Source organism: Scyliorhinus torazame, chromosome 28 (assembly GCF_047496885.1).
Source record: "Scyliorhinus torazame isolate Kashiwa2021f chromosome 28, sScyTor2.1, whole genome shotgun sequence".
NCBI classification, from domain to species: domain Eukaryota; kingdom Metazoa; phylum Chordata; class Chondrichthyes; order Carcharhiniformes; family Scyliorhinidae; genus Scyliorhinus; species Scyliorhinus torazame.
In genome coordinates, this window is record NC_092734.1 from 42833275 (window position 1) to 42858385 (window position 25111).

The 25111-nt window shown below is 49.7% G+C and overlaps 1 protein-coding gene across 3 annotated transcripts in view; it reads left to right on the forward strand.

Annotated features, from left to right (window-relative positions):
* The window catches only part of LOC140403425 (ribosome biogenesis protein BMS1 homolog), a 246155-nt gene extending 222553 nt beyond the window's left edge, over positions 1-23602 (forward strand). For all 3 annotated transcript variants that reach the window (XM_072491337.1, XM_072491339.1, XM_072491338.1), the window contains 2 exons: positions 10307-10468; positions 23089-23602. In XM_072491337.1, the coding sequence (XP_072347438.1) occupies positions 10307-10468; positions 23089-23313 (387 nt within the window). In that variant the 3' untranslated portion in view covers positions 23314-23602. The remainder of the gene's footprint in view (positions 1-10306; positions 10469-23088) is intronic.
* Positions 23603-25111: the final 1509 nt, after the last annotated feature.

Genomic DNA, 25111 nt, shown 5'->3' on the forward strand with positions numbered 1-25111 from the left:
GACCAGTCAGGGTCCGATGCACTGTTTCCCTGGGAACAGTCGGGGTCCGATGCACTTTCACTGGGACCAGTCGGGGTCCGATGCACTGTTTCACTGGCACCAGTTCGGGTCCGATCAACTGTTTCACTGGCACCAGTCAGAGCCAGTAGCACTGTTTCCCTGGGACCAGTCGGGGTCCGATGCACTGTTTCTCTGGGACCAGTCGGGGTCCGATGCACTGTTTCACTGGCAACAGTCGGGGTCCGATGCACTGTTTCACTGGCACTAGTTGGGGTCCGATGCAGTGTTTCCCTGGGACCAGTCGCGGTCCGATGCACTGTTTCACTGGGACCAGTTGGGGCCCGATGCACTGTTTCCCTGGGACCAGTCGGGGTCCGATGCACTGTTTCACTGGGACCAGTCGGGGTCCGATGCACTGTATCACTGGCACCAGTCAGAGCCAGTAGCACTGTTTCCCTGGGACCAGTCGGGGTCCGATGCACTGTTTCACTGGCACCAGTCAGAGCCAGTAGCACTGTTTCCCTTGGACCAGTCGGGTCCGATGCACTGTTTCACTGGCACCAGTTGGGGTCCGATGCACTGTTTCCCTGGGACCAGTCGGGGTCCGATGCACTGTTTCACTGGCACCAGTCGGGGTCCGATGCACTGTTTCACTGGCAACAGTTGGGGTCCGATGCACTGTTTCACTGGCACCAGTTGGGGTCCGATGCGCTGTTTCACTGGCACCAGTCAGAGCCAGTAGCACTGTTTCCCTGGGACCAGTCGGGGTCCGATGCACTGTTTCCCTGGGAGCAGTCGGGGTCCGATGCACTGTTTACCTGGGACCAGTCGGGGTCCGATGCACTGTTTCCCTGGGACCAGTCGGGGTCCGGTGCACTGTTTGACTGGGACCAGTCGGGGTCCGATGCACTGTTTCACTAGCACTAGTTGGGGTCCGATGCACTGTTTCACTGGCACCAGTCAGAGCCAGTAGCACTGTTTCCCTGGGACCAGTCGGGATCCGATGCACCGTTTCCCTGGGACCAGTCGGGGTCCGATGCACTGTTTCCCTGGGACCAGTCGGGGTCCGATGCACTGTTTCACTGGGACCAGTCGGGGTCCGGTGCACTGTTTCACTGGCACCAGTCAGAGCCAGTAGCACTGTTTCACTGGCACCAGTCGGGGTCCGATGCACTGTTTCCCTGGCACCAGTCGGGGTCCGATGCACTGTTTCACTGGCACTAGTTGGGGTCCGATGCACTGTTTCACTGGCACCAGTCAGAGCCAGTAGCACTGTTTCCCTGGGACCAGTCGGGGTTTGATGCACTGTTTCGCTGGCACCAGTCAGAGCCAGTAGCACTGTTTCCCTGGGACCAGTCGGGGTCCGATGCACTGTTTCCCTGGGATCAGTCGGGGTCCGATGCACTGTTTCTCTGGGACCAGTCGGGGTCCAATGCACTGTTTCACTGGGACCAGTCGGGGTCCGATGCACTGTTTCACTGGCACCAGTCAGAGCCAGTAGCACTGTTTCACTGGCACCAGTCGGGGTCCGATGCACTGTTTGACTGGGACCAGTCGGGGTCCGATGCACTGTTTCCCTGGCACCAGTCGGGGTCCGATGCACTGTTTCACTGGCACTAGTTGGGTCCGATGCACTGTTTCACTGGCACCAGTCAGAGCCAGTAGCACTGTTTCCCTGGGACCAGTCGGGGTTTGATGCACTGTTTCGCTGGCACCAGTCAGAGCCAGTAGCACTGTTTCCCTGGGACCAGTCGGGGTGCGATGCACTGTTTCCCTGGGATCCGTCGGGGTCCGATGCACTGTTTCTCTGGGACCAGTCGGGGTCCGATGCACTGTTTCACTGGGACCAGTCGGGGTCCGATGCACTGTTTCTCTGGGACCAGTCGGGGTCCGATGCACTGTTTCACTGGCACCAGTCGGGGTCCGATGCACTGTTTCCCTGGGACCAGTCGGGGTCCGATGCACTGTTTCCCTGGACCAGTCTGGGTCCGATGCACTGTTTCACTGGGACCAGTCGGGGTCCGATGCACTGTTTCACTGGCACCAATCAGAGCCAGTAGCACTGTTTCCCTGGGACCAGTCGGGGTCCGATGCACTGTTTCACTGGCACCAGTTGGGTCCGATGTACTGTTTCACTGGCACCAGTTGGGGTCCGATGCACTGTTTCACTGGCACCAGTTGGGGTCCGATGCACTGTTTCACTGGCACCAGTCGGGGTCCGATGCACTGTTTCACTGGCACCAGTCGGGGTCCGATGCACTGTTTCCCTGGGACCAGTCGGGGTCCGATGCACTATTTCTCTGGAACCAGTCGGGGTCCGATGCACTGTTTCACTGGCACCAGTTGGGGTCCGACGCACTGTTTCACTGGCACCAGTTGGGGTCCGATGCACTGTTTCCCTGGGACCAGTCGGGGTCCGATGCACTGTTTCCCTGGAACCAGTCGGGGTCCGATGCACTGTTTCACTGGCACCAGTTGGGGTCGGATGCACTGTTTCCGTGGGACCAGTCGGGGTCCGATGCACTTTCACTGGGACCAGTCGGGGTCCGATGCACTGTTTCACTGGCACCAGTTAGAGCCAGTAGCACTGTTTCCCTGGGACCAGTCGGGGTCCGGTGCACTGTTTCTCTGGGACCAGTTGGGGTCCGATGCACTGTTTCCCTGGGACCAGTCGGGGTCCGATGCACTGTTTCACTGGGACCAGTCGGGGACGGATGCACTGTTTCACTGACACCAGTTGGGGTCCGATGCACTGTTTCCCTGGGAACAGTCGGGGTCCGATGCACTTTCACTGGGACCAGTCGGGGTCCGATGCACTGTTTCACTGGCACCAGTTCGGGTCCGATGAACTGTTTCACTGGCACTAGTCAGAGCCAGTAGCACTGTTTCCCTGGGACCAGTCGTGTCCGATGCACTGTTTCACTGGCACCAGTTGGGGTCCGATGCACTGTTTCCCTGGGACCAGTCGGGGTCCGATGCACTGTTTCACTGGCACCAGTTGGGGTCCGATGCACTGTTTCCCTGGGACCAATCGGGGTCCGATGCACTTTCACTGGGACCAGTCGGGGTCCGATGCACTGTTTCACTGGCACCAGTTGGGGTCCGATGCACTGTTTCACTGGCACCAGTCAGAGCCAGTAGCACTGTTTCCCTGGGACCAGTCGAGGTCCGATGCACTGTTTCCCTGGGACCAGTCGGGGTCCGATGCACTGTTTCACTGGCACCAGTCTGGGTCCGATGCACTGTTTCCCTGGGACCAGTCGGGGTCCGATGCACTGTTTCACTGGCACCAGTCGTGGTCCGATGCACTGTTTCCCTGGGACCAGTCGGGGTCCGATGCACTGTTTCACTGGGACCAGTCGGGGTCCGATGCACTGTTTCACTGGCACCAGTCGGGGTCCGATGCACTGTTTCACTGGCACCAGTCAGAGCCAGTAGCACTGTTTCACTGGCACCAGTCGGGGTCCGATGCACTGTTTCCCTGGCACCAGTCGGGGTCCGATGCACTGTTTCACTGGCACTAGTTGGGGTCCGATGCACTGTTTCACTGGCACCAGTCAGAGCCAGTAGCACTGTTTCCCTGGGACCAGTCGGGGTCCGATGCACTGTTTCACTGGGACCAGTCGGGGTCCGATGCACTGTTTCACTGGCACTAGTTGGGGTCCGATGCACTGTTTCACTGGCACCAGTCAGAGCCAGTAGCACTGTTTCCCTGGGACCAGTCGGGGTTTGATGCACTGTTTCGCTGGCACCAGTCAGAGCCAGTAGCACTGTTGCCCTGGGACCTGTCGGGGTCCGATGCACTGTTTCCCTGGGATCAGTCGGGGTCCGATGCACTGTTTCTCTGGGACCAGTCGGGGTCCGATGCACTGTTTCACTGGGACCAGTCGGGGTCCGATGCACTGTTTCTCTGGCACCAGTCGGGGTCCGATGCACTGTTTCACTGGGACCAGTCGGGGTCCGATGCACTGTTTCCCTGGGACCAGTCGGGGTCCGATGCACTGTTTCACTGGCACCAGTCAGAGCCAGTAGCACTGTTTCCCTGGGATCAGCCGGGGTCCGATGCACTGTTTCCCTGGGATCAGTCGGATCCGATGCACTGTTTCCCTGGACCAGTCTGGGTCCGATGCACTGTTTCACTGGGACCAGTCGGGGTCCGATGCACTGTTTCCCTGGGACCAGTCGGGGTCCGATGCACTGTTTCACTGGCACCAGTTGGGGTCCGATGCACTGTTTCACTGGCACCAGTTGGGGTCCGATGCACTGTTTCCCTGGGACCAGTCGGTGTCCGATGCACTGTTTCACTGGCACCAGTCAGAGCCAGTAGCACTGTTTCACTGGCACCAGTTGGGGTCCGATGCACTGTTTCACTGGCACCAGTTGGGGTCCGATGCACTGTTTCACTGGCACCAGTCGGGGTCCGATGCACTGTTTCACTGGCAACAGTCGGGGTCCGATGCACTGTTTCACTGGCACCAGTCAGAGCCAGTAGCACTGTTTCACTGGCACCAGTCGGGGTGCGATGCACTGTTTGACTGGGACCAGTCGGGGTCCGATGCACTGTTTCCCTGGCACCAGTCGGGGTCCGATGCACTGTTTCACTGGCACCAGTTGGGGTCCGATGCACTGTTTCACTGGCACCAGTCAGAGCCAGTAGCACTGTTTCTCTGGGACCAGTCGGGGTCCGATGCACTTTCACTGGGACCAGTCGGTGTCCGATGCACTTTCACTGGGACCAGTCGGTGTCCGATGCACTGTTTCACTGGCACCAGTTGGGGTCCGATGCACTGTTTCACTGGCACCAGTCAGAGCCAGTAGCACTGTTTCCCTCGGACCAGTCGGGGTCCGATGCACTGTTTCACTGGCACCAGTCAGAGCCAGTAGCACTGTTTCCCTGGGACCAGTCGGGGTCCGATGCACTGTTTCACTGGCACCAGTCGGGGTCCGATGCACTGTTTCCCTGGAACCAGTCGGGGTCCGATGCACTGTTTCACTGGCACCAGTTGGGGTCCGATGCACTGTTTCCCTGGGACCAGTCGGGGTCCGATGCACTTTCACTGGGACCAGTCGGGGTCCGATGCACTGTTTCACTGGCACCAGTCGTGGTCCGATGCACTGTTTCCCTGGGACCAGTCGGGGTCCGATGCACTGTTTCACTGGCACCAGTCAGAGCCAGTAGCACTGTTTCCCTGGGACCAGTCTGGGTCCGATGCACTGTTTCACTGGCACCAGTTGGGGTCCGATGTACTGTTTCACTGGGACCAGTCGGGGTGAGATGCACTTTCACTGGGACCAGTCGGGGTCCGATGCACTGTTTCACTGGCACCAGTCGGGGTGAGATGCACTGTTTCCCTGGGACAAGTCGGGGTACGATGCACTGTTTCACTGGCACCAGTTGGGGTCCGATGCACTGTTTCCCTGGGATGAGTCGGGGTCCGATGCACTGTTTCACTGGCACCACTTGGGGTCCGATGCACTGTTTCCCTGGCACATATCTGGGTCCGATGTACTGTTTCCCTGGCACCAGTCAGAGCCAGTAGCACTGTTTCCCTGGGACCAGTCGGGGTCCGATGCACTATTTCACTGGCACCAGTTGGGATCCGATGCACTGTTTCCCTGGGACCAGTCGGGGTCCGATGCACTTTCCCTGGGACCAGTCGGGGTCCGATGCACTGTTTCACTGGCACCAGTTGGGGTCCGATGCACTGTTTCACTGGCACCAGTCGGGGTCCGATGCACTGTTTCCCTGGGACCAGTCAGGTTCCGTGGCACTGTTTCCCTGGAACCAGTCGGAGCCAGTAGCACTGTTTACCCCTCTGGCACCAGTCAGAGCCCTGGCGTGTATGTTGGTGCTCCCAGTAAAGGAGTTTAGGAGGAACCTCTTCACCCAAAGGGTTGTGAATCTATGGAATTCCTTGCCCAGTGAACCAGTAGAGGCTCCTTCATTAAATGTTTTCAAGATAAAGAGAGATAGTTTTTTGAAGAATAAAGGGATTAAGGGTTATGGTGTTCGGGCCGGAAAGTGGAGCTGAGTCCACAAAAGATAAGCCATGATCTCATTGAATGGTGGAGCAGGCTCGAGGGGCCAAATGGCCTACTCCTGCTCCTAGTTCATATGTTCTTATGTAAAACAGCACTGTCGAGGCCCCACTCTAAACAGTAACACAGCACTGGATACACCCCACACTGAACAGTAACACAGCACTGGATACACCCCACTCTGAACAGTAACACAGCACTGGCTAGGCCCCTCTCTGGACAGTAGCACAGCACTGGCTAGGCCCCTCTCTGGCCAGTAACACAGCACTGGCTAGGCCCCACGCTGAACAGTAACACAGCATTGTCTAGGCCCCTCTCTAACCAGTAACACAGCAATGGCTGGGCCCCACTCTGAACAGTAACACAGCACTGGCTAAGCCCCACTCTGAAGAGTAACACAGCAGTGGCTAGGCCCCACTCTGAACAGGATTACAGCACTGGATACACCCCACTCTGAACAGTAATGCAGCACTGGCTAGGCCCCTCTCTGGACAGTATCACAGCACTGGCTAGGCCCCACTCCGAACAGTAACACAGCACTGGCTAGGCCCCACTCTGAACAGGAGCACAGCACTGGCTACACCACACTCTGAACAGTAACACAGCACTGGCTAGGCCCCACTCTGAACAGGAGCACAGCAGTGGCTAGGCCCCACTCTGAACAGTAACACAGCACTGGCTAGGCCCCACTCTGAACAGGAGCACAGCACTGGCTACACCACACTCTGAACAGTAACACAGCAGTGGCTAGGCCCCACTCTGAACAGTAACACAGCACTGGCTGCGCCCCACTCTGAACAGTAACACAGCACTGGCTGCGCCCCACTCTGAACAGTAACACAGCACTGGCTGCGCCCCACTCTGAACAGCAACACAGCACGGCTAGGCTCCGCTCTAAACAGTAACACAGCACTGGCTGGGCCCCACACTGAACAGTAACACAGCAGTGGCTCGGCCCCACTCTGAACAGTAACACAGCACTGGCTGCGCCCCACTCTGAACAGCAACACAGCACGGCTAGGCTCCGCTCTAAACAGTAACACAGCACTGGCTGGGCCCCACACTGAACAGTAACACAGCACTGGCTGGGCCCCACACTGAACAGTAACACAGCAGTGGCTAGGCCCCACTCTGGACAGTAACACAGCGCTGGCTAGGCCCCACTCAAAACAGTAACACAGCACTGGCTAGACCCCACTCTGAACAGTAACACAGCACTGGCTGCGCCCCACTCTGAACAGTAACAAAGCACTGGCTAGGCCCCTCTCTGGACAGTAACACAGCACTGGCCAGGCCCTACTCTGAACAGTAACAGCACTGGCTAGGCCCCACACTGAACAGTAAAACAGCGCTGGCTAGGCCCCACTCTGAACAGTAACACAGCAGTGGCTACACCCCACACTGAACAGTAACACAGCACTGGCTAAGCCCCACTCTGAACAGTAACACAGCACTGGCTGCACCCCACACTGAACAGTAACACAGCACTGGCTAGGCCCCACTCTGAACAGTAACACAGCACTGGCTAGGCCCCTCTCTGACCAGCAACACAGCACTGGCTAAGCCCCACTCTGAACAGTAACACAGCACTGGCTAAGCCCCACTCTGACCAGTAACACAGCACTGGCAAGGCCCCATTCTGAACAGCAACACAGCACTGGCTGCACCCCACACTGAACAGTAACACAGCACTGGCTAAGCCCCACTCTGAACAGTAACACAGCACTGGCTAAGCCCCACTCTGACCAGTAACACAGCACTGGCTAGGCCCCTCTCTGAACAGTAACACAGCACTGGCTAGGCCCCACTCTGAACAGCAACACAGCACTGGCTAGGCCTCCACTCTGAACAGTAACACAGCACTGGCAAGGCTCCACTCTGAACAGTAACACAGCACTGGCTACACCACACTCTGACCAGGAACACAGCACTGGCTAGGCCCCTCTCTGGACAGTAGCACAGCACTGGCTAGGCCCCACTCTGAACAGTAACACAGCACTGGCTAGGCCCCTCTCTGACCAGTAACATAGCACTGGCTACACCCCACTCTGAAGAGTAACACAGCACTGGCTAGGCCCCACTCTGAACAGTAACACAGCACTGGCTAGGCCCCACTCTGAACAGTAACACAGCACTGGCTCGGCCTCCACTCTGAACAGTAACACAGCACTGGCTAGGCCCCACTCTGGACAGTAACACAGCACTGGCTAGGCCCCTCTCTGACCAGTAACATAGCACTGGCTAGGCCCCACTCTGGACAGTAACACAGCACTGGCTGGGCCCCACTCTGAACAGTAACACAGCACTGGCTAGGCCCCACTCTGAACAGTAACACAGCACTGGATACACCCCACACTGAACAGTAACACAGCACTGGCTAAGCCCCACTCTGAACAGTAACACAGCACTGGATACACCCCACTCTGACCAGTAACACAGCACTGGCTAGGCCCTACACTGAACAGTAAAACAGCGCTGGCTAAGCCCCACTCTGAACAGTAACACAGCAGTGGCTAGGCCCCACTCTGAACAGTAACACAGCACTGGCTACACCCCGCTCTGAACAGTAACACAGCACTGGCTACACCCCGCTCTGAACAGTAACACAGCACTGGCTAAGCCCCACTCTGAACAGTAACACAGCACTGGCTAGGCCCCACTCTGAACAGTAACACAGCACTGGCTAGGCCCCTCTCTGACCAGCAACATAGCACTGGCTAGGCCCACTCTGAACAGTAACACAGCACTGGCTAGGCCCCACTCTGAACAGTAACACAGCGCTGGCTAGGCCCCTCTCTGACCAGCAACATAGCACTGGCTAGGCCTCCACTCTGAACAGTAACACAGCACTGGCTAGGCCCCACTCTGAACAGTAACACAGCACTGGCTAGGCCCCTCTCTGACCAGCAACATAGCACTGGCTAGGCCCACTCTGAACAGTAACACAGCACTGGCTAGGCCCCACTCTGAACAGTAACACAGCGCTGGCTAGGCCCCTCTCTGACCAGCAACATAGCACTGGCTAGGCCCACTCTGAACAGTAACACAGCACTGGCTAGGCCCCACTCTGAACAGTAACACAGCGCTGGCTAGGCCCCTCTCTGACCAGCAACATAGCACCGGCTAGGCCCCACTCTGAACAGTAACACAGCGCTGGCTAGGCCCCTCTCTGACCAGCAACATAGCACTGGCTAGGCCCACTCTGAACAGTAACACAGCACTGGCTAGGCCCCACTCTGGGCAGTAACACAGCACTGGCTGGGCCCCACTCTGAACAGTAACACAGCACTGGCTGAGCCCCACTCTGAACAGTAACACAGCACTGGCTAGGCCCCTCTCTGAACAGTAACACAGCACTGGCTAGGCCACACTCTGGACATTAACACAGCACTGGCTGGGCCCCACTCTGAACAGTAACACAGCACTGGCTGGGCCCCACTCTGAACAGTAACACAGCACTGGCTACACCCCGCTCTGAACAGTAACACAGCACTGGCTAGGCCCCACTTTTAACAGTAACACAGCACTGGCTAGGCCCCACTCTGAACAGTAACACAGCACTGGCTAGGCCCCTCTCTGACCAGTAACACAGCACTGGCTAGGCCCCACTCTGGACATTAACACAGCACTGGCTGGGCCCCACTCTGAACAGTAACACAGCACTGGCTGGGCCCCACTCTGAACAGTAACACAGCACTGGCTACACCCCGCTCTGAACAGTAACACAGCACTGGCTAGGCCCCACTTTTAACAGTAACACAGCACTGGCTAGGCCCCACTCTGAACAGTAACACAGCACTGGCTAGGCCCCTCTCTGAACAGTAACACAGCACTGGCTAGGCCCCACTCTGAACAGCAACACAGCACTGGCTAGGCCCCACTCTGAACAGCAACACAGCACTGGCTAGGCCCCACTCTGAACAGTACCACAGCACTGGCTACACCCTGCTCTGAACAGTAACACAGCACTGGCTAGGCCCCAGCTTGGGTATTGAACCTGTTACTGGGCAATACATTTTGCAAAACATGTCAAGGCATTTGAGGGAATGCAAAGAGATTGATGGGAATGATATGGATGTGGGATTTCAGTTAGATTTGATTTATTTCAAGTCCGTGGCTTAGAATCAGTAACTCAGGCACCAAATTCCTGATAGTCAATTACCGTTAACCTATCAACGTGTTCTGTAGTATTGGAGTTGTTACTGGACCTGAGCTGGTTGTTTGACCTGTGTTTGCGGTATTTCTAACTGTCTGCATTTTCCTGCAGCCCATCGCCAGGGAAGTGAAACACTTCAATCCCCTCTACATCCCCAAGATGCTGCAGAGAGCCTTGCCCTTTAAGAGCAAGCCCAAAAATCAGGAGAAATTGGTCGGTGCACCGTTGGATCGGCAGCGAGTGGCTGTGATAAAAAGCTCCCATGAGAGAAAGGTAACTGCAGGAACTGATGAAATTTGCAGCCTGTGTTTTCAGGGCAATGGGCGACATTAGTGCATCGATAGACCTGATTCTCATCTGTCCTGGGTCTGCTGTGTGACCAGATGCCAGACTGCGGTCTGACCGACAGCTTTGCAGAATTCCTCCTTTTGGAGATAATGCTTGTGTGTCAGACACTGGATATCTTTCATCTGATTGCACAGCAGCCAAGATTTGAAGTAACCGCCCTCGGTAGCAGCATGTTCTAAAAACCAGTGACAATCCATGTCTGTTAGCCTTGAATAACCTGCAAGAAAAATCACAAGGATATAACCCTCCTGTTGTGCGTTTGCACCTTCTGTCTGATCGCTGGGGAGTGTGGAAGCGAGGCGTTAGCTGCTAGCTGGGGAGTGTGGAAGCGAGGCGTTAGCTGCTAGCTGGGGTATGTGGCGAGTTTAGCTCCACCAACAGGAAGCTGATGCTAAGTCACAGCTGCAGTTGAGATGTTGGAATTGACGTTCTGTCTGAGTCACAGCAAAGTTCCAGCTGGAGATTAGCGCCGGGACCGTTCCCGGCTTCTCTCCAGCCAGTGGAGTCTGGGAATGAACAACAAGCTACAATGTTGTTCTTTTAGGCGACAGTTTTAGATAGAGGATCTGGATCGGCGCAGGCTTGGAGGGCCGAAGGGCCTGTTCCTGTGCTGTAATTTTTCTTTGTTCTTCTTCTTTGTTCTAATGTTGTATCCTGTTCACGGGAAGTAGCTTCAACTTTCCACATCAAAGTCAGAACTCTGCTCAGCGGTTTGGTGGTTAATTAAGAAAATATTAATCTCAATTGGTGACTTGTCTATAATCTACATCATTAGAGGAAGATTCCGAGATAATCTTTACTGAGGTTGTGAATCCTGCCATGAGTAACTCATCTCCTGACCCCCCACCAAAGCCTGTCCACCATCTACAAGGCATAAGTCAGGCATGTGATGGAATACTCCCCACTTGCTGAATAAGTACAATAACTGGACTGCTTGGTGGATTTTTTGAGCTTTTTTTTTTAAAATCCGAGGAGCCCGAAATCTGTACTGTTGGAAGGCTGCACAAACTGATCTTCCTTCCAGTGAAACCTGTTTGTCCAGCCGTAACATTGCCCCTCATACTTTATCAGACATAGGGGTAGAATTAGGCCACTTGGCCCATCGAGTCTGCTCCGCCATTCAATCATGGCTGATATTTTCTCATCCCCATTCTCCTGCCTTCTCCCCATAACCCCCGATCCCCTTATTGATCAAGAACCTATCGATCTCTGTCTTAAAGACACTCAGTGATTTGGCCTCCACAGCCTTCTGCGGCAAAGAGTTCCACAGATTCACCACCCTCTGGCTGTAGAAATTCCTCCTCATCGCTGTTTTAAAGGATCGTCCCTTTAGTCTGAGATTGTGTCCTCTGCTTCTAGTTTATTCAACCAGTGGAAACATCCTCTCCACGTCCACTCTATCCAGGTCTCGCAGTATCCTGTAAGTTTCAATAAGATCCCCCTCATCCTTCTAATCTCCAACGAGTACAGACCCAGAGTCATCAAGCGCTCCTCATAAGGCAAGCTTTTCATTCCAGGTATCATTCTTGAGAACCTCCTCTGCCCCTTTCCAAGGTCAGCACATCCTTCCTTAGATACGGGGCCCAAAACTGCTAACAATACTCCAAATGGGAGCCTGATACAGCCTCAACAATACATTACATCCCTGCTCTTGTATTCTAGCCCTCTCGACACAAATGCTAACATTGCATTTGCCTTCCTAACTGCCGAATGAACCTGCACGTTAACCTTAAGAGAATCGTGAACAAGGACTCCCAAGTCCCTTTGTGCTTCTGATTTCTGAAGCCTTTTCCCATTTGGAAAATAGTCCATATGGTAACTGACCTTGGGTAGGGTGCTCTTTCCAAGAGCCGGTGCAGACTCGATGGGCCGAATGGCCTCCTTCTGCACTGTAATTTCTATGATAATCTATGACTCTATTCTTCTATGACCAAAATGCATAACCTCACACTTTTTCACATTTTATTCCATCTGTCACTTCCTTGCCCACTCTCCTAGCCTGTCCAAATCCTTCTGCAGCCCCCCTGCTTCCTCAATACTACCTGTTGCATATCTTTGCATCATCTGCAAACTTAAAAAATAAATTTAGAATACCAAATTCATTTTCTCCAATTAAGGAGCAATTTAGCATGGCCAATCCCCTACCCTGCACATCTTTGGGAAGCCATGCAAACGGGGGGGAGAATGTGCAAACTACACGGACAGTGACCAAACCTGGGCCGGGATCGAACCTGGGACCTCGACACCTTGAGGCAACAGCGCTAACCACTGCACTGTTGGTTTAGCACAGTGGGCTAAATACCTGACTTGGGTAATGCAGAACAAGGCCAGCAGCGTGGGTTCAATTCCCGTACCAGCCTCCCCGAACAGGCGCCGGAATGTGGCGACTAGGGGCTTTTCACAGTAACTTCATTGAAGCCTACTTGTGACAAGCTATTATTATTATTATTATTATTACCACCATGCTGCCCGCTCATCTCCAAACTTAGCAACAGAGCCTTCAGTTCCTTCCACATCATTTATGGATATTGTGGTCCCGGCACCGACCCCTGAGGCACACCACTAGTCACCGGCTGCCATCCTGAAAAAGACCCCTTTATCCCCACTCTCTGACTGCTGCCAGTAAGCCAATCCTCTATCAATGCCAGGATTGTGGATAGCACAATTGTTTCACAGCTCCAGGGTCCCAGGTTCGATTCCCCGCTGGGTCACTGTCTGTGCAGAGTCTGCACGTTCTCCCCTTGACTGCGTGGGTTTCCTCCGGGTGCTCCGGTTTCCTCCCACAGTCCAAAGATGTGCAGGTTAGGTGGATTGGCCATGCTAAATTGCCCTTAGTGTCCAAAATTGCCCTTAGTGTTGGGTGGGGATAGGGTGTAGGTGTTGAACATGGGTAGGGTGCTTTTTCCAAGAGCCGGTGCAGACTTGATGGGCCGAATGGCCTCATTCTGCACTGTAAATTCTATAATCTTACCCTTAGCACCATGGGCTTTTAACTTATTTAACAGTCTCCTATGCATCATCTTGTCAAAGGCTTTCTGGAAATCTAAATACATCACGTCCACCGGTTCTCCTTTGTCTAACTTGCTTGTTACCTCCTCAAAGAACTCTAACCGATTTGTCAGACGTGACCTCCCCTTGACAAAGCCGTGCTGACTCAGTCCTATTTTACCATGCACTTCCAAGTACTCCGCGACCTCATCTTTAATAACAGACTCTAAAATCTTACCAATGACCGAAGTCAGGCTAACCGGCCTATAATTTCCTGTCTTCTGCCTTCCTCCCTTCTTAAACAGCGGTGTTACATTGACCACTTTCCAGTCCTCTGGGACCCTTCCTGCCTCCAGTGATTCCTGAAAGATCACCACCACAATGTCCTCGGATATCTCTTTCCATTCTGGATTCTGTCTGGCTTGTCACCTCCCCGCCTGATTTAAAAAATGGGTTAAAGGGATAAGGGGAACAGGTAGGGAGGTGGATTTGAGACCAGGAAGAGATCAGCATGATCTGATTGAGTGACGGAGCAGGCTCGAAGGGCTGAATTGCCCACTTCTCCTAATTCTTATGTTCCTGTGTTCATAGAACATAGAAAATACAGCACAGAACAGGCCCTTCGGCCCACGATGTTGTGCCGAACCTTTGTCCTAGATTAATCATAGATTATCATTGAATTTACAGTGCAGAAGGAGGCCATTCGGCCCATTGAGTCTGCACCGGCTCTTGGAAAGAGCACCCTACCCAAACTCAACACCTCCACCCAACACTAAGGGCAATTTTGGACACTAAGGGCAATTTATCACGGCCAATCCACCTAACCTGCACATCTTTGGACTGTGGGAGGAAACCGGAGCACCCGGAGGAAATCCACGCAGACACGGGGAGGATGTGCAGACTCCGCACAGACAGCGACCCAAGCCGGAATCGAACCTGGGACCCTGTAGCTGTGAAGCAATTGTGCTATCCACAATGCTACTGTGCTGCCCTTAAGAACAAATAAATCTACACTATATCATTTTTCCGTAATCCATGTACCTATCCAATAGCTGCTTGAAGGTCCCTAATGTTTCCGACTCAACTACTTCCACAGGCAGTGCATTCCATGCCCCCACTACTCTCTGGGTAAAGAACCTACCTCTGATATCCCTCCTATATCTTCCACCATTCACCTTAAATTTATGTCCCCTTGTAATGGTTTGTTCCACCCGGGGAAAAAGTCTCTGACTGTCTACTCTATCTTTCCCCCTGATCATCTTATAAACCTCTATCAAGTCGCCCGTCATCCTTCTCCGTTCTAATGAGAAAAGGCCTAGCACCCTCAACCTTTCCTCGTAAGACCTACTCTCCATTCCAGGCAACATCCTGGTAAATCTCCTTTGCAACTTTTCCAAAGCTTCCACATCCTTCCTAAAATGAGGCGACCAGAACTGTACACAGTACTCCAAATGTGGCCTTACCAAAGTTTTGTACAGCTGCATCATCACCTCACGGCTCTTAAATTCAATCCCTCTGTTAATGAACGCGAGCACACCATAGGCCTTCTTCACAGCTCTATCCACTTGAGTGGCAACTTTCAAAGATGTATGAACATAGACCCCAAGATCTCTCTGCTCCTCCACGTTGCCAAGAACTCTACCGTTAACCTTGTATTCCGCATTCATATTTGTCCTTCCAAAATGGACAACCTCACACTTTTCAGGGTTAAACTCCATCTGCCACTTCTCAGCCCAGCTCTACATCCTATCTATGTCTCTTTGCAGCCGACAACAGCCCTCCTCACTATCCACAACTCCACCAATCTTCGTATCGTCTGCAAATTTACTGACCCACCCTTCAACTCCCTCATCCAAGTCATTAATGAAAATCACAAACAGCAGAGGACCCAGAACTGATCCCTGCGGTACGCCACTGGTAACTGGGATCCAGGCTGAATATTTGCCATCCACCACCACCAACAAAAACACACACACGCACACACACACGCACACACAAAAACACACACATACACACACACACACACACACACACACAAAAACAAACACACACACACACAAAAACAAACACACACACACACAAACAAAAAACACACAAACACACACACACACACAAACACACACAAAAACAAACACACACACACACAAAAACAAACACACGCGCACACACACACCAACAAAAAAACACACACAAACACACAGACACAAAAACACACACACACACACACAGGGGATGTCCCGGAGGACTGGAGAATAGCCAATGTTGTTCCTCTGTTTAAGAAGGGTAGCAAGGATAATCCCGGGAACTACAGGCCGGTGAGCCTTACTTCAGTGGTAGGGAAATTACTGGAGAGAATTCTTCGAGACAGGATCTACTCCCATTTGGAAGCAAATGGACGTATTAGTGAGAGGCAGCACGGTTTTGTGAAGGGGAGGTCGTGTCTCACTAACTTGATAGAGTTTTTCGAGGAGGTCACTAAGATGATTGATGCAGGTAGGGCAGTAGATGTTGTCTATATGGACTTCAGTAAGGCCTTTGACAAGGTCCCTCATGGTAGACTAGTACAAAAGGTGAAGTCACACGGGATCAGGCAAGGTGGATACAGAACTGGCTAGGCCATAGAAGGCAGAGGGTAGCAATGGAGGGATTCTTTTCTAATTGGAGGGCTGTGACCAGTGGTGTTCCACAGGGATCAGTGCTGGGACCTTTGCTCTTTGTAGTATATATAAATGATTTGGAGGAAAATGTAACTGGTCTGATTAGTAAGTTTGCAGATGACACAAAGGTTGGTGGAATTGCGGATAGCGATGAGGACTGTCTGAGGATACAGCAGGATTTAGATTGTCTGGAGACTTGGGCGGAGAGATGGCAGATGGAGTTTAATCCGGACAAATGTGAGGTAATGCATTTTGGAAGGTCTAATTCAGGTAGGGAATATACAGTGAATGGTAGAACCCTCAAGAGTATTGAAAGTCAAAGAGATCTAGGAGTACAGGTCCACAGGTCATTGAAAGGGGCAACACAGGTGGAGAAGGTAGTCAAGAAGGCATACGGCATGCTTGCCTTCATTGGCCGGGGCATTGAGTATAAGAATTGGCAAGTCATGTTGCAGCTGTATAGAACCTTAGTTAGGCCACACTTGGAGTATAGTGTTCAATTCTGGTCGCCACACTACCAGAAGGATGTGGAGGCTTTAGAGAGGGTGCAGAAGAGATTTACCAGAATGTTGCCTGGTATGGAGGGCATAAGCTATGAGGAGCGATTGAATAAACTCGGTTTGTTCTCACTGGAACGAAGGAGGTTGAGGGGCGACCTGATAGAGGTATACAAAATTATGAGGGGCATAGACAGAGTGGATAGTCAGAGGCTTTTCCCCAGGGTAGAGGGGTCAATTACTAGGGGGCATAGGTTTAAGGTGAGAGGGGCAAGGTTTAGAGTAGATGTACGAGGCAAGTTTTTTACGCAGAGGGTAGTGGGTGCCTGGAACTCGCTACCGGAGGAGGTGGTGGAAGCAGGGACGATAGGGACATTTAAGGGGCATCTTGACAAATATATGAATAGGATGGGAATAGAAGGATACGGACCCAGGAAGTGTAGATGATTGTAGTTTAGTCGGGCAGTATGGTCGGCACGGGCTTGGAGGGCCGAAGGGCCTGTTCCTGTGCTGTACATTTCTTTGTTGTTCACACACACAAACAAAAAAACACACACACACACACACACACACACACACACACACAAAAACAAAAACACACACATACATACACACACACACACAAACACACACACAAAAACACACACAAACACACACACAAAAAACAAAAACACACACACAAAAAACAAACACACACACACAAACAAAAAAACACACAGACATACACACAAAAACAAAAAAAAACACACGCACAAAAACACACACACACACAAAAACACACACACACACACACAAAAACATACACACACACACACAAAAAGAAAAAGACGCACACGCACAAAAACAAACACACACACAAAAACAAACACACACACACAAAAACAAACACACACTCACACAGACACAAACACACACAAACAAAAACAAAAACACACACACACACACACACACACAAAAACAAACACGCACACACACACACAAAAACAAAAAAATACACACACACAAAAACAAACACACACACATACACACACACACAAAAACAAACCACACACACACAAAAACAAAAAAACACACACACACAAAAACAAAAAAACACACACACACAAAAACAAAAAAACACATACACAAACAAACACACACACACACAAACAAAAAAACACACACACACACACACACAAAAACAAAAAAATACACACACACAAAAACAAACACACACACATACACACACACACAAAAACAAACCACACACACACAAAAACAAAAAAACACACACACACAAAAACAAAAAAACACATACACAAACAAACACACACACACACAAACAAAAAAACACACACACACACACACACAAAAACAAAAAAATACACGCACACAAAAACAAACACACACACATACACACACACAAAAACAAACCACACACACACAAAAACAAAAAAACACACACACACAAAAACAAAAAAACACACACACACAAAAACAAAAAAACACACACACAAACACACACACACAAACAAAAAAACACACACACACACACACAAAAACAAAAAAATACACACACACAAAAACAAACACACACACATACACACACCAACAAAAAAACGCACACACACACCAACAAAAAAACACACACACACAAAAACAAAAAAACACACACACACAAAAACAAAAAAACACATACACAAACAAACACACACACACACAAACAAAAAAACACACACACACACACACACAAAAACAAAAAAATACACACACACAAAAACAAACAGACACACACACACACACAAAAACAAAAACACACACACATAAACAAAGACACACACACACACAGACACACACACAAAAACACACACACACACAAATACAAACACACACACACACACACACACACAAAAACAAACCACACACACACAAAAACAAAAAAACACACACACACAAAAACAAAAAAACACACACACACAAAAACAAACAGACACACTCACACACACGCACAAAACCAAAAACACACACAAAAACAAAAACACACACACACACAAAAACACACACACACACAAAAACACACACACACACACAAACAAACACACACACAAAAACAAAAACACACACACACACACACACACACTCACACACACAAAAAAAACACACACACAAAACCACCACTCTCTGACTTCTATCAGTTAGCCAGTTCGTTATCCAACTGGCCAAATTTCCCACTATCCCTTGCCTCCTTACTTTCTGCAGAAGCCTACCATGGGGAACCTTATCAAATGCCTTACTAAAATCCATGTACACTGCATCCACTGCTTTACCTTCATCCACATGCTTGGTCACCTCCTCAAAGAATTCAATAAGACTTGTAAGGCAAGACCTACCCCTCACAAATCCGTGCTGACTATCCCTAATCAAGAAGTGTCTTTCCAGATGCTCAGAAATCCTATCCTTCAGTACCCTTTCCATGACTTTGCCTACCACCGAAGTAAGACTAACTGGCCTGTAATTCCCAGGGTTATCCCTAGTCCCTTTTTTGAACAGGGGCACGACATTCGCCAATCTCCAATCCCCTGGTACCACCCCTGTTGACAGTGAGGACGAAAAGATCATTGCCAGCAGCTCTGCAATTTCATCTCTTGCTTCCCATAGAATCCTAGGATATATCCAGTCAGGCCTGGGGGACTTGTCTATTCTCAAGTTTTTCAAAATGCCCAACACATCTTCCTTCCTAACAAGTATTTCCTCGAGCTTACCAGTCTGTTTCACACTGTCCTCTCCAACAATATCGCCCCTCTCATTTGTAAATACAGAAGAAAAGTACTCGTTCAAGACCTCTCCTATCTCTTCAGACTCAATACACAATCTCCCGCTACTGTCCTTGATCGGACCTACCCTCGCTCTAGTCATTCTCATATTTCTCACGTATGTGTAAAAGACCTTGAGGTTTTCCTTGATCCTACCCGCCAAAGATTGTTCATGCCCTCTCTTAGCTCTCCTAATCCCTTTCTTCAGTTCCTGGCTATCTTGTATCCCTCCAACGCCCTGTCTGAACCCTGTTTCCTCAGCCTTACATAAGTCTCCTTTTTCCTCTTAACAAGACATTCAACCTCTCTTGTCAACCATGGTTCCCTCACTCGACCACCTCTTGCCTGCCTGACAGGGACATACATATTAAGGACACGTAGTACCTGTTCCTTGAACAAGTTCCACATTTCACTTGTGTCCTTCCCTGACAGCCTATGTTCCCAACTTATGCACTTCAATTCTTGTCTGACAACATCGTATTTACCCTTCCCCCAATTGTAAACCTTGCCCTGTTGCACGCACCTATCCCTCTCCATTACTGAAGTGAAAGTCACAGAATTGTGGTCACTATCTCCAAAATGCTCCCCCACTAACAAATCTATCACTTGCCCTGGTTCATTACCAAGTACTAAATCCAATATTGCCCCTCCTCTGGTCGGACAATCTACATACTGTGTTAGAAAAGCTTCCTGGACACACTGCACAAACACCACCCCATCCAAACTATTTGATCTAAAGAGTTTCCACTCAATGTTTGGGAAGTTAAAGTCACCCATGACTACTACCCTGTGACTCCTGCACCTTTCCAAAATCTGTTTCCCAATCTGTTCCTCCACATCTCTGTTACTATTGGGGGGCCTATAGAAAACTCCTAACAAGGTGACTGCTCCTTTCCTATTTCTGACTTCAACCCATACTACCTCAGTAGGGTGATACTCCTCGAACTGCCTTTCTGCAGCTGTTATACTATCTCTAATTAACAATGCCACCCCCCCCCCCCCCCCCACCTCTTTTACCACCCTCCCTAATCTTATTGAAACATCTATAACCAGGGACCTCCAACAACCATTTCTGCCCCTCTTCTATCCAAGTTTCCGTGATGGCCACCACATCGTAGCCCTAAGTACCGATCCATGCCTTAAGTTCACCCACCTTATTCCTGATGCTTCTTGCGTTGAAGTTCAGTGTTGTCTCTCCTCGTCCTGCCACCCCCATTGCTGTTGCACTCTCAGCAATTCCTTGAATGTTGTCAGGCTCCAGTCTCGTGAGTACCTCAGCACACCCAAATAAGGAAAAGAGAATAATCAGTGGGGATTCCTGGTCTAGTTACTATCCCCTGATCCTGTGGGAAAATGTATGCCAGGCTGCTTGGGATTAGTCACATCTAGAATCCAGATTGCAGCAGGATCAGTGTGTTTTTGGACGCTCCTGTGGTTAACTGGTTACGTGACACTGATCTTCATGGTTTATCCATGAGGAATGATTTTCTGCAATAGTCCTGTTTTTGCCAGAGAGCCGAATGAAGCAGCAGCAGGAAAGAATGGGGAGCAGAGTGACAGCTCTGCAGGAGTGCACCTTTCAAACTTGGTCCATCACTGAATAATACCACAGCTCCTCAGCTCCTCAACTCCTCAGTTTCACTTGTTGCACTATCCCTTCATCCCGGAATTCCGTTTGTATCCACAATTCTGTTTCGAACATCTCCATGGCCGAACATCCCCAACTCCAAGGGATCGAGAATTGCAAAGATGGAAAGCCCTCTGAATGGAGATGTTTCTCTTCCTCTTAGTCCTACACAATTGACCCTGACTGACGGTGGGTAGAGGTATTCTTTTAGCCCATTTGTTAATCTGCTGATCGAAAGAATATATCTCAAAAGCTAATGAGTAGATTTCAATTATACCTGGTACATGGGATATGGACCGAGGGAGAGTTGATTCGTTTTCGGCAAAGATTCGGATCCTGGATCTTGGGAATTTGAGCAATTTTTGTTTGCTTTTGAAAATTTTGATTGTTTTAGGATGTTCTGGGTTGTCTTGTATGCTGCAGTAGAATTTATTGCAGCTGTCAAAATGTGAGCCGCGTTTTCAGAGTAGGTTGGATGTGGATTGGTCGGAAGTCTCCTCAACGAGATGGGACCTCTTAATACATAATGGGTTTTTTTCAGCCTTGTAGTCACACGAATACTCGCTACTGAGAGTCCTCTTCACATGTTCGGGGACTGTGATCCCTTCGCTCTGGACTCCCGGACCAGGGCAATCAGCCTCCCAGTATTCTCCCTTCTCGCTTCCAATCCCACAGGGATTGTTTTTGAATCTAGTAAATGTTGGTAGCTCAAAACCATCTCTTTAAAATCCCCAGGTGGAAGCCATCAGACCCGGGAGGTTTTCATATAATTAATTTCATCAATACTATTTCTTTAAATTTCTCATTTTCAGCAGACCTTTGGTTCCCAACTATTTGCAGAAAGTTTGTTTGTGTTACTGACCATGAAGTCAGATACAGAGAAATCATTTTAATTCTCTACCATTCATCAAAATAATATTTCTTATCTTTGCTTCCAAATAACCCCTGTTTACATTTGTTAAACTCTGGAGGGTCGGTGTACACTCAATGGGCCGAATGGGTCCTATATTCTCTTCTCCTCACTTTTGGAACAACCTCTCTAAGTTTCTAACTAGTTTGCTGTCATCCTGTTTTCTCTTTTGTTGTCAAATTATTGGTCATCCTTTGGTGAATTTTGAAATCCTCCCAATCCTCAGATAAGTGTGACTCTTCCCTATTAATCGTCCATTTCAGACAGAGGTAAGGAAGAATTTCTTCTCTCAAGGGGAGTGAATCTGTGGAATTCTTTACCGCAGAGAGCTGTAGCAGTTGGCTCATTAACCATGTTCAAGGCTGAGATAGGCAGATTTTTAATCAGTGAGAGAATCGAGGGTTATGGGGATAAGGTGGGAAAGTGGAGTTGAGGATTATCACATCAGAACAGGTGGCACAGTGATTAGCACTGCTGCCTCTCAGCTCCAGTGACCTGGGTTTGATTCTGACTTTGAGTCTGTGTGGAGTTTGCACTTTCTGCCCGTGTCTGCATGGGTTTCCTCCAGACCTGTCCACCTCGATCAGGTCGCCCCTCAGTCTACTCCGCTCCAGAGAAAACAACCCCAGCCTATCCAACCCCTCTTCATAACTGAAACGTTCCATCCCAGGCAACATCCTGGTGAATCTCCTCTGCACCCCCTCCAGTGCAATCACATCCTACTCGATGGGCCGAATGGCGTCCTTCTGCTCTGCAGAGATTCTACGATATTCTAACAATCATGGTCTCATTGAATGGCGGAGCAGACTCGATGGGCCGAATGGTCTACTCCTGCGGCCTAATACTATCTTTAACTTCTCATTAGCTCCAAATCTTTATGGAATTGTAAAATATGAAATATTTTTAAATGTATTTAATTAGTACTTCAATGTTTGCCATTAGATCAAAAACATTGTCAGTTATGTAGTTTTCCAATCTACCAACTTGCTGAGCTCATTGCAGTCATCAACGTTCACAATGTTAGAGTTGGACTGTGAATACAAGATAATATTGGTTTCTCTGTTTGGTCCTCAGATCTCGGCCCTGCTGTCTGCTCTCAGCACCGTAAACGCCTACAAAGTGAAGAAGCAGCACAGGAAGGAACACCAACAACACAAAGTGTTCCTGGTGCAGAAACGCAAACAGCAAGAGGATAAGATTAAGAGGCAAAAAGAAGCTCGCAAGAAGATCTACCGTATGCTGGGGCAGAAGGAGAAACGCAAAATGAAATCCAGCCTGAAGGGACACGAAGAGGCTTGAGGACCTGGGATTTGACAGTTCATATTGCAACGGAAGGCAGAGTTCGAGATGGGAAACATCTGTATTAACACCAGTGGGACATCAGTGACACTTTTAAATTGTTTCTCTTCTGAGACTAACTTTGCTGAAGTTTAATCTTTGTGCAGATGCTGAGTGTCAGACACATGATGAAAAGTTGAATACTCTGTGCTCTGTGATGCACCGTGTATTGAAAACCATAAAATTCTTCAATCAACCCTGTGACTAATGTCTTATTTTACAGCATTTTGAATAAATGTGATTTGTGAAATCGGTGCTTTACGTTTTTAAGAAATACTTTTATTGGTATTTTCCAGGTTTTACAGAGTAACAGTTCAAGTGTACCTGATATTTACAAATAAAGTAATTTCTTATTTACAGAGATTTTTACATGTGGTCTCCCCTCCCCACTGGGCCGGTCTGCCTCCTCGCCCCCTTCCACTCTTGGTAGCTTAGTTTTCCCTGAGTGCTGACGTCTGCCCTGGGCATCACTTACTGAGTTCCGCTTCTTTCTCTTGCAGGAATTGGTTCTTTATTTGACCCATGACTGGAGGGCAACATTATTTTTTGGGACATTTGAATAACTTGAAGGAATGTGGTCGGAAAGTGCAGCACTTGATCCCGACTCTCTGGGATGTACAGAAACCCCCCAGAGTTCACCTTGTAACAGTTACTATGCTGGTCCTGTTTAACACCCAGAGCTTTTCAAAGAACAATACAGCACAGGAACAACATTCTATATAGCTGTAACATAATTTGCGAACTTTTATACTCGATACCCCGTCCGATGAAGGCAAGCATGCCATAGGCTTTCTTTACCACCATTTCCACCTGTGCTGCCACTTTTAAGGATCTGGGGACCTGCTCGCCCAGATCTCTCTGTGTATCTATGCTCCTGATGGTTCTGCCATTTATTTTCTAGCTCCCACCTGAATTGGATCTACCAAATCTACCTCGCATTTGTCCAGGTTAAATTCCATCTGCCATTTTTCCGCAATTTTGCAGCCTATCTATATCCTGTTGTATTCTCTGACAATCTTCATCACCATCCGCAACTCCTGCAATCTTAGTATCATTCGCAAACTTGCTAATCAGACCAGCTACGTTTTCTTCCAAGTCATTTATATATATCACAAACAACAGAGGTCCCAGTATCGATCCCTGTGGAATACCACTAGTTACAGACCTCCATTTGGAAAAACATCCTTCCACTGCTACCCTCTGTCTTCTATGTTGACCCCGTGTGATTTAATCTTTTGCACCAGCCTGCCATGAGGGGTCCTCATAGACACTTATAACGTTTTAATGGGACTAGACAGAGTAAATGCAGAACCAGGGGTCACAGTCTGAGGATTCAGGGTAACCATTTCGGACAGATATAAGGAGACATTTCTTCACACAGAGTGGTGAGCCTGTGGAATTCATTACCGCAGGAAGTAGTTGATGCTAAAACATGTAGACAACATCCACAGCCCTTCCCTCGTCAATCATTTTTGTCACGTCTTCAAATAACTCAATTAAAGTAGTGAGACGTGACTTCCCTCGTACAAAACCATAATATGTCGATAATAAGACCATTCATTTCCAAATGTGCATAGATCTTGAGAATCTTTTCCAACAATTTCCCTATCACTGGCCTATAATTACCCAAATTATCCTCACTACCCTTAAATAACGGTACAACATTGGCTATCCTCTGGGATCTTACCTGTGGCCAACGAGGAAACCCTGGGGATTTTTCTACCTTAATGCTTTTTAACATGCCTAACACTTCCCCCCT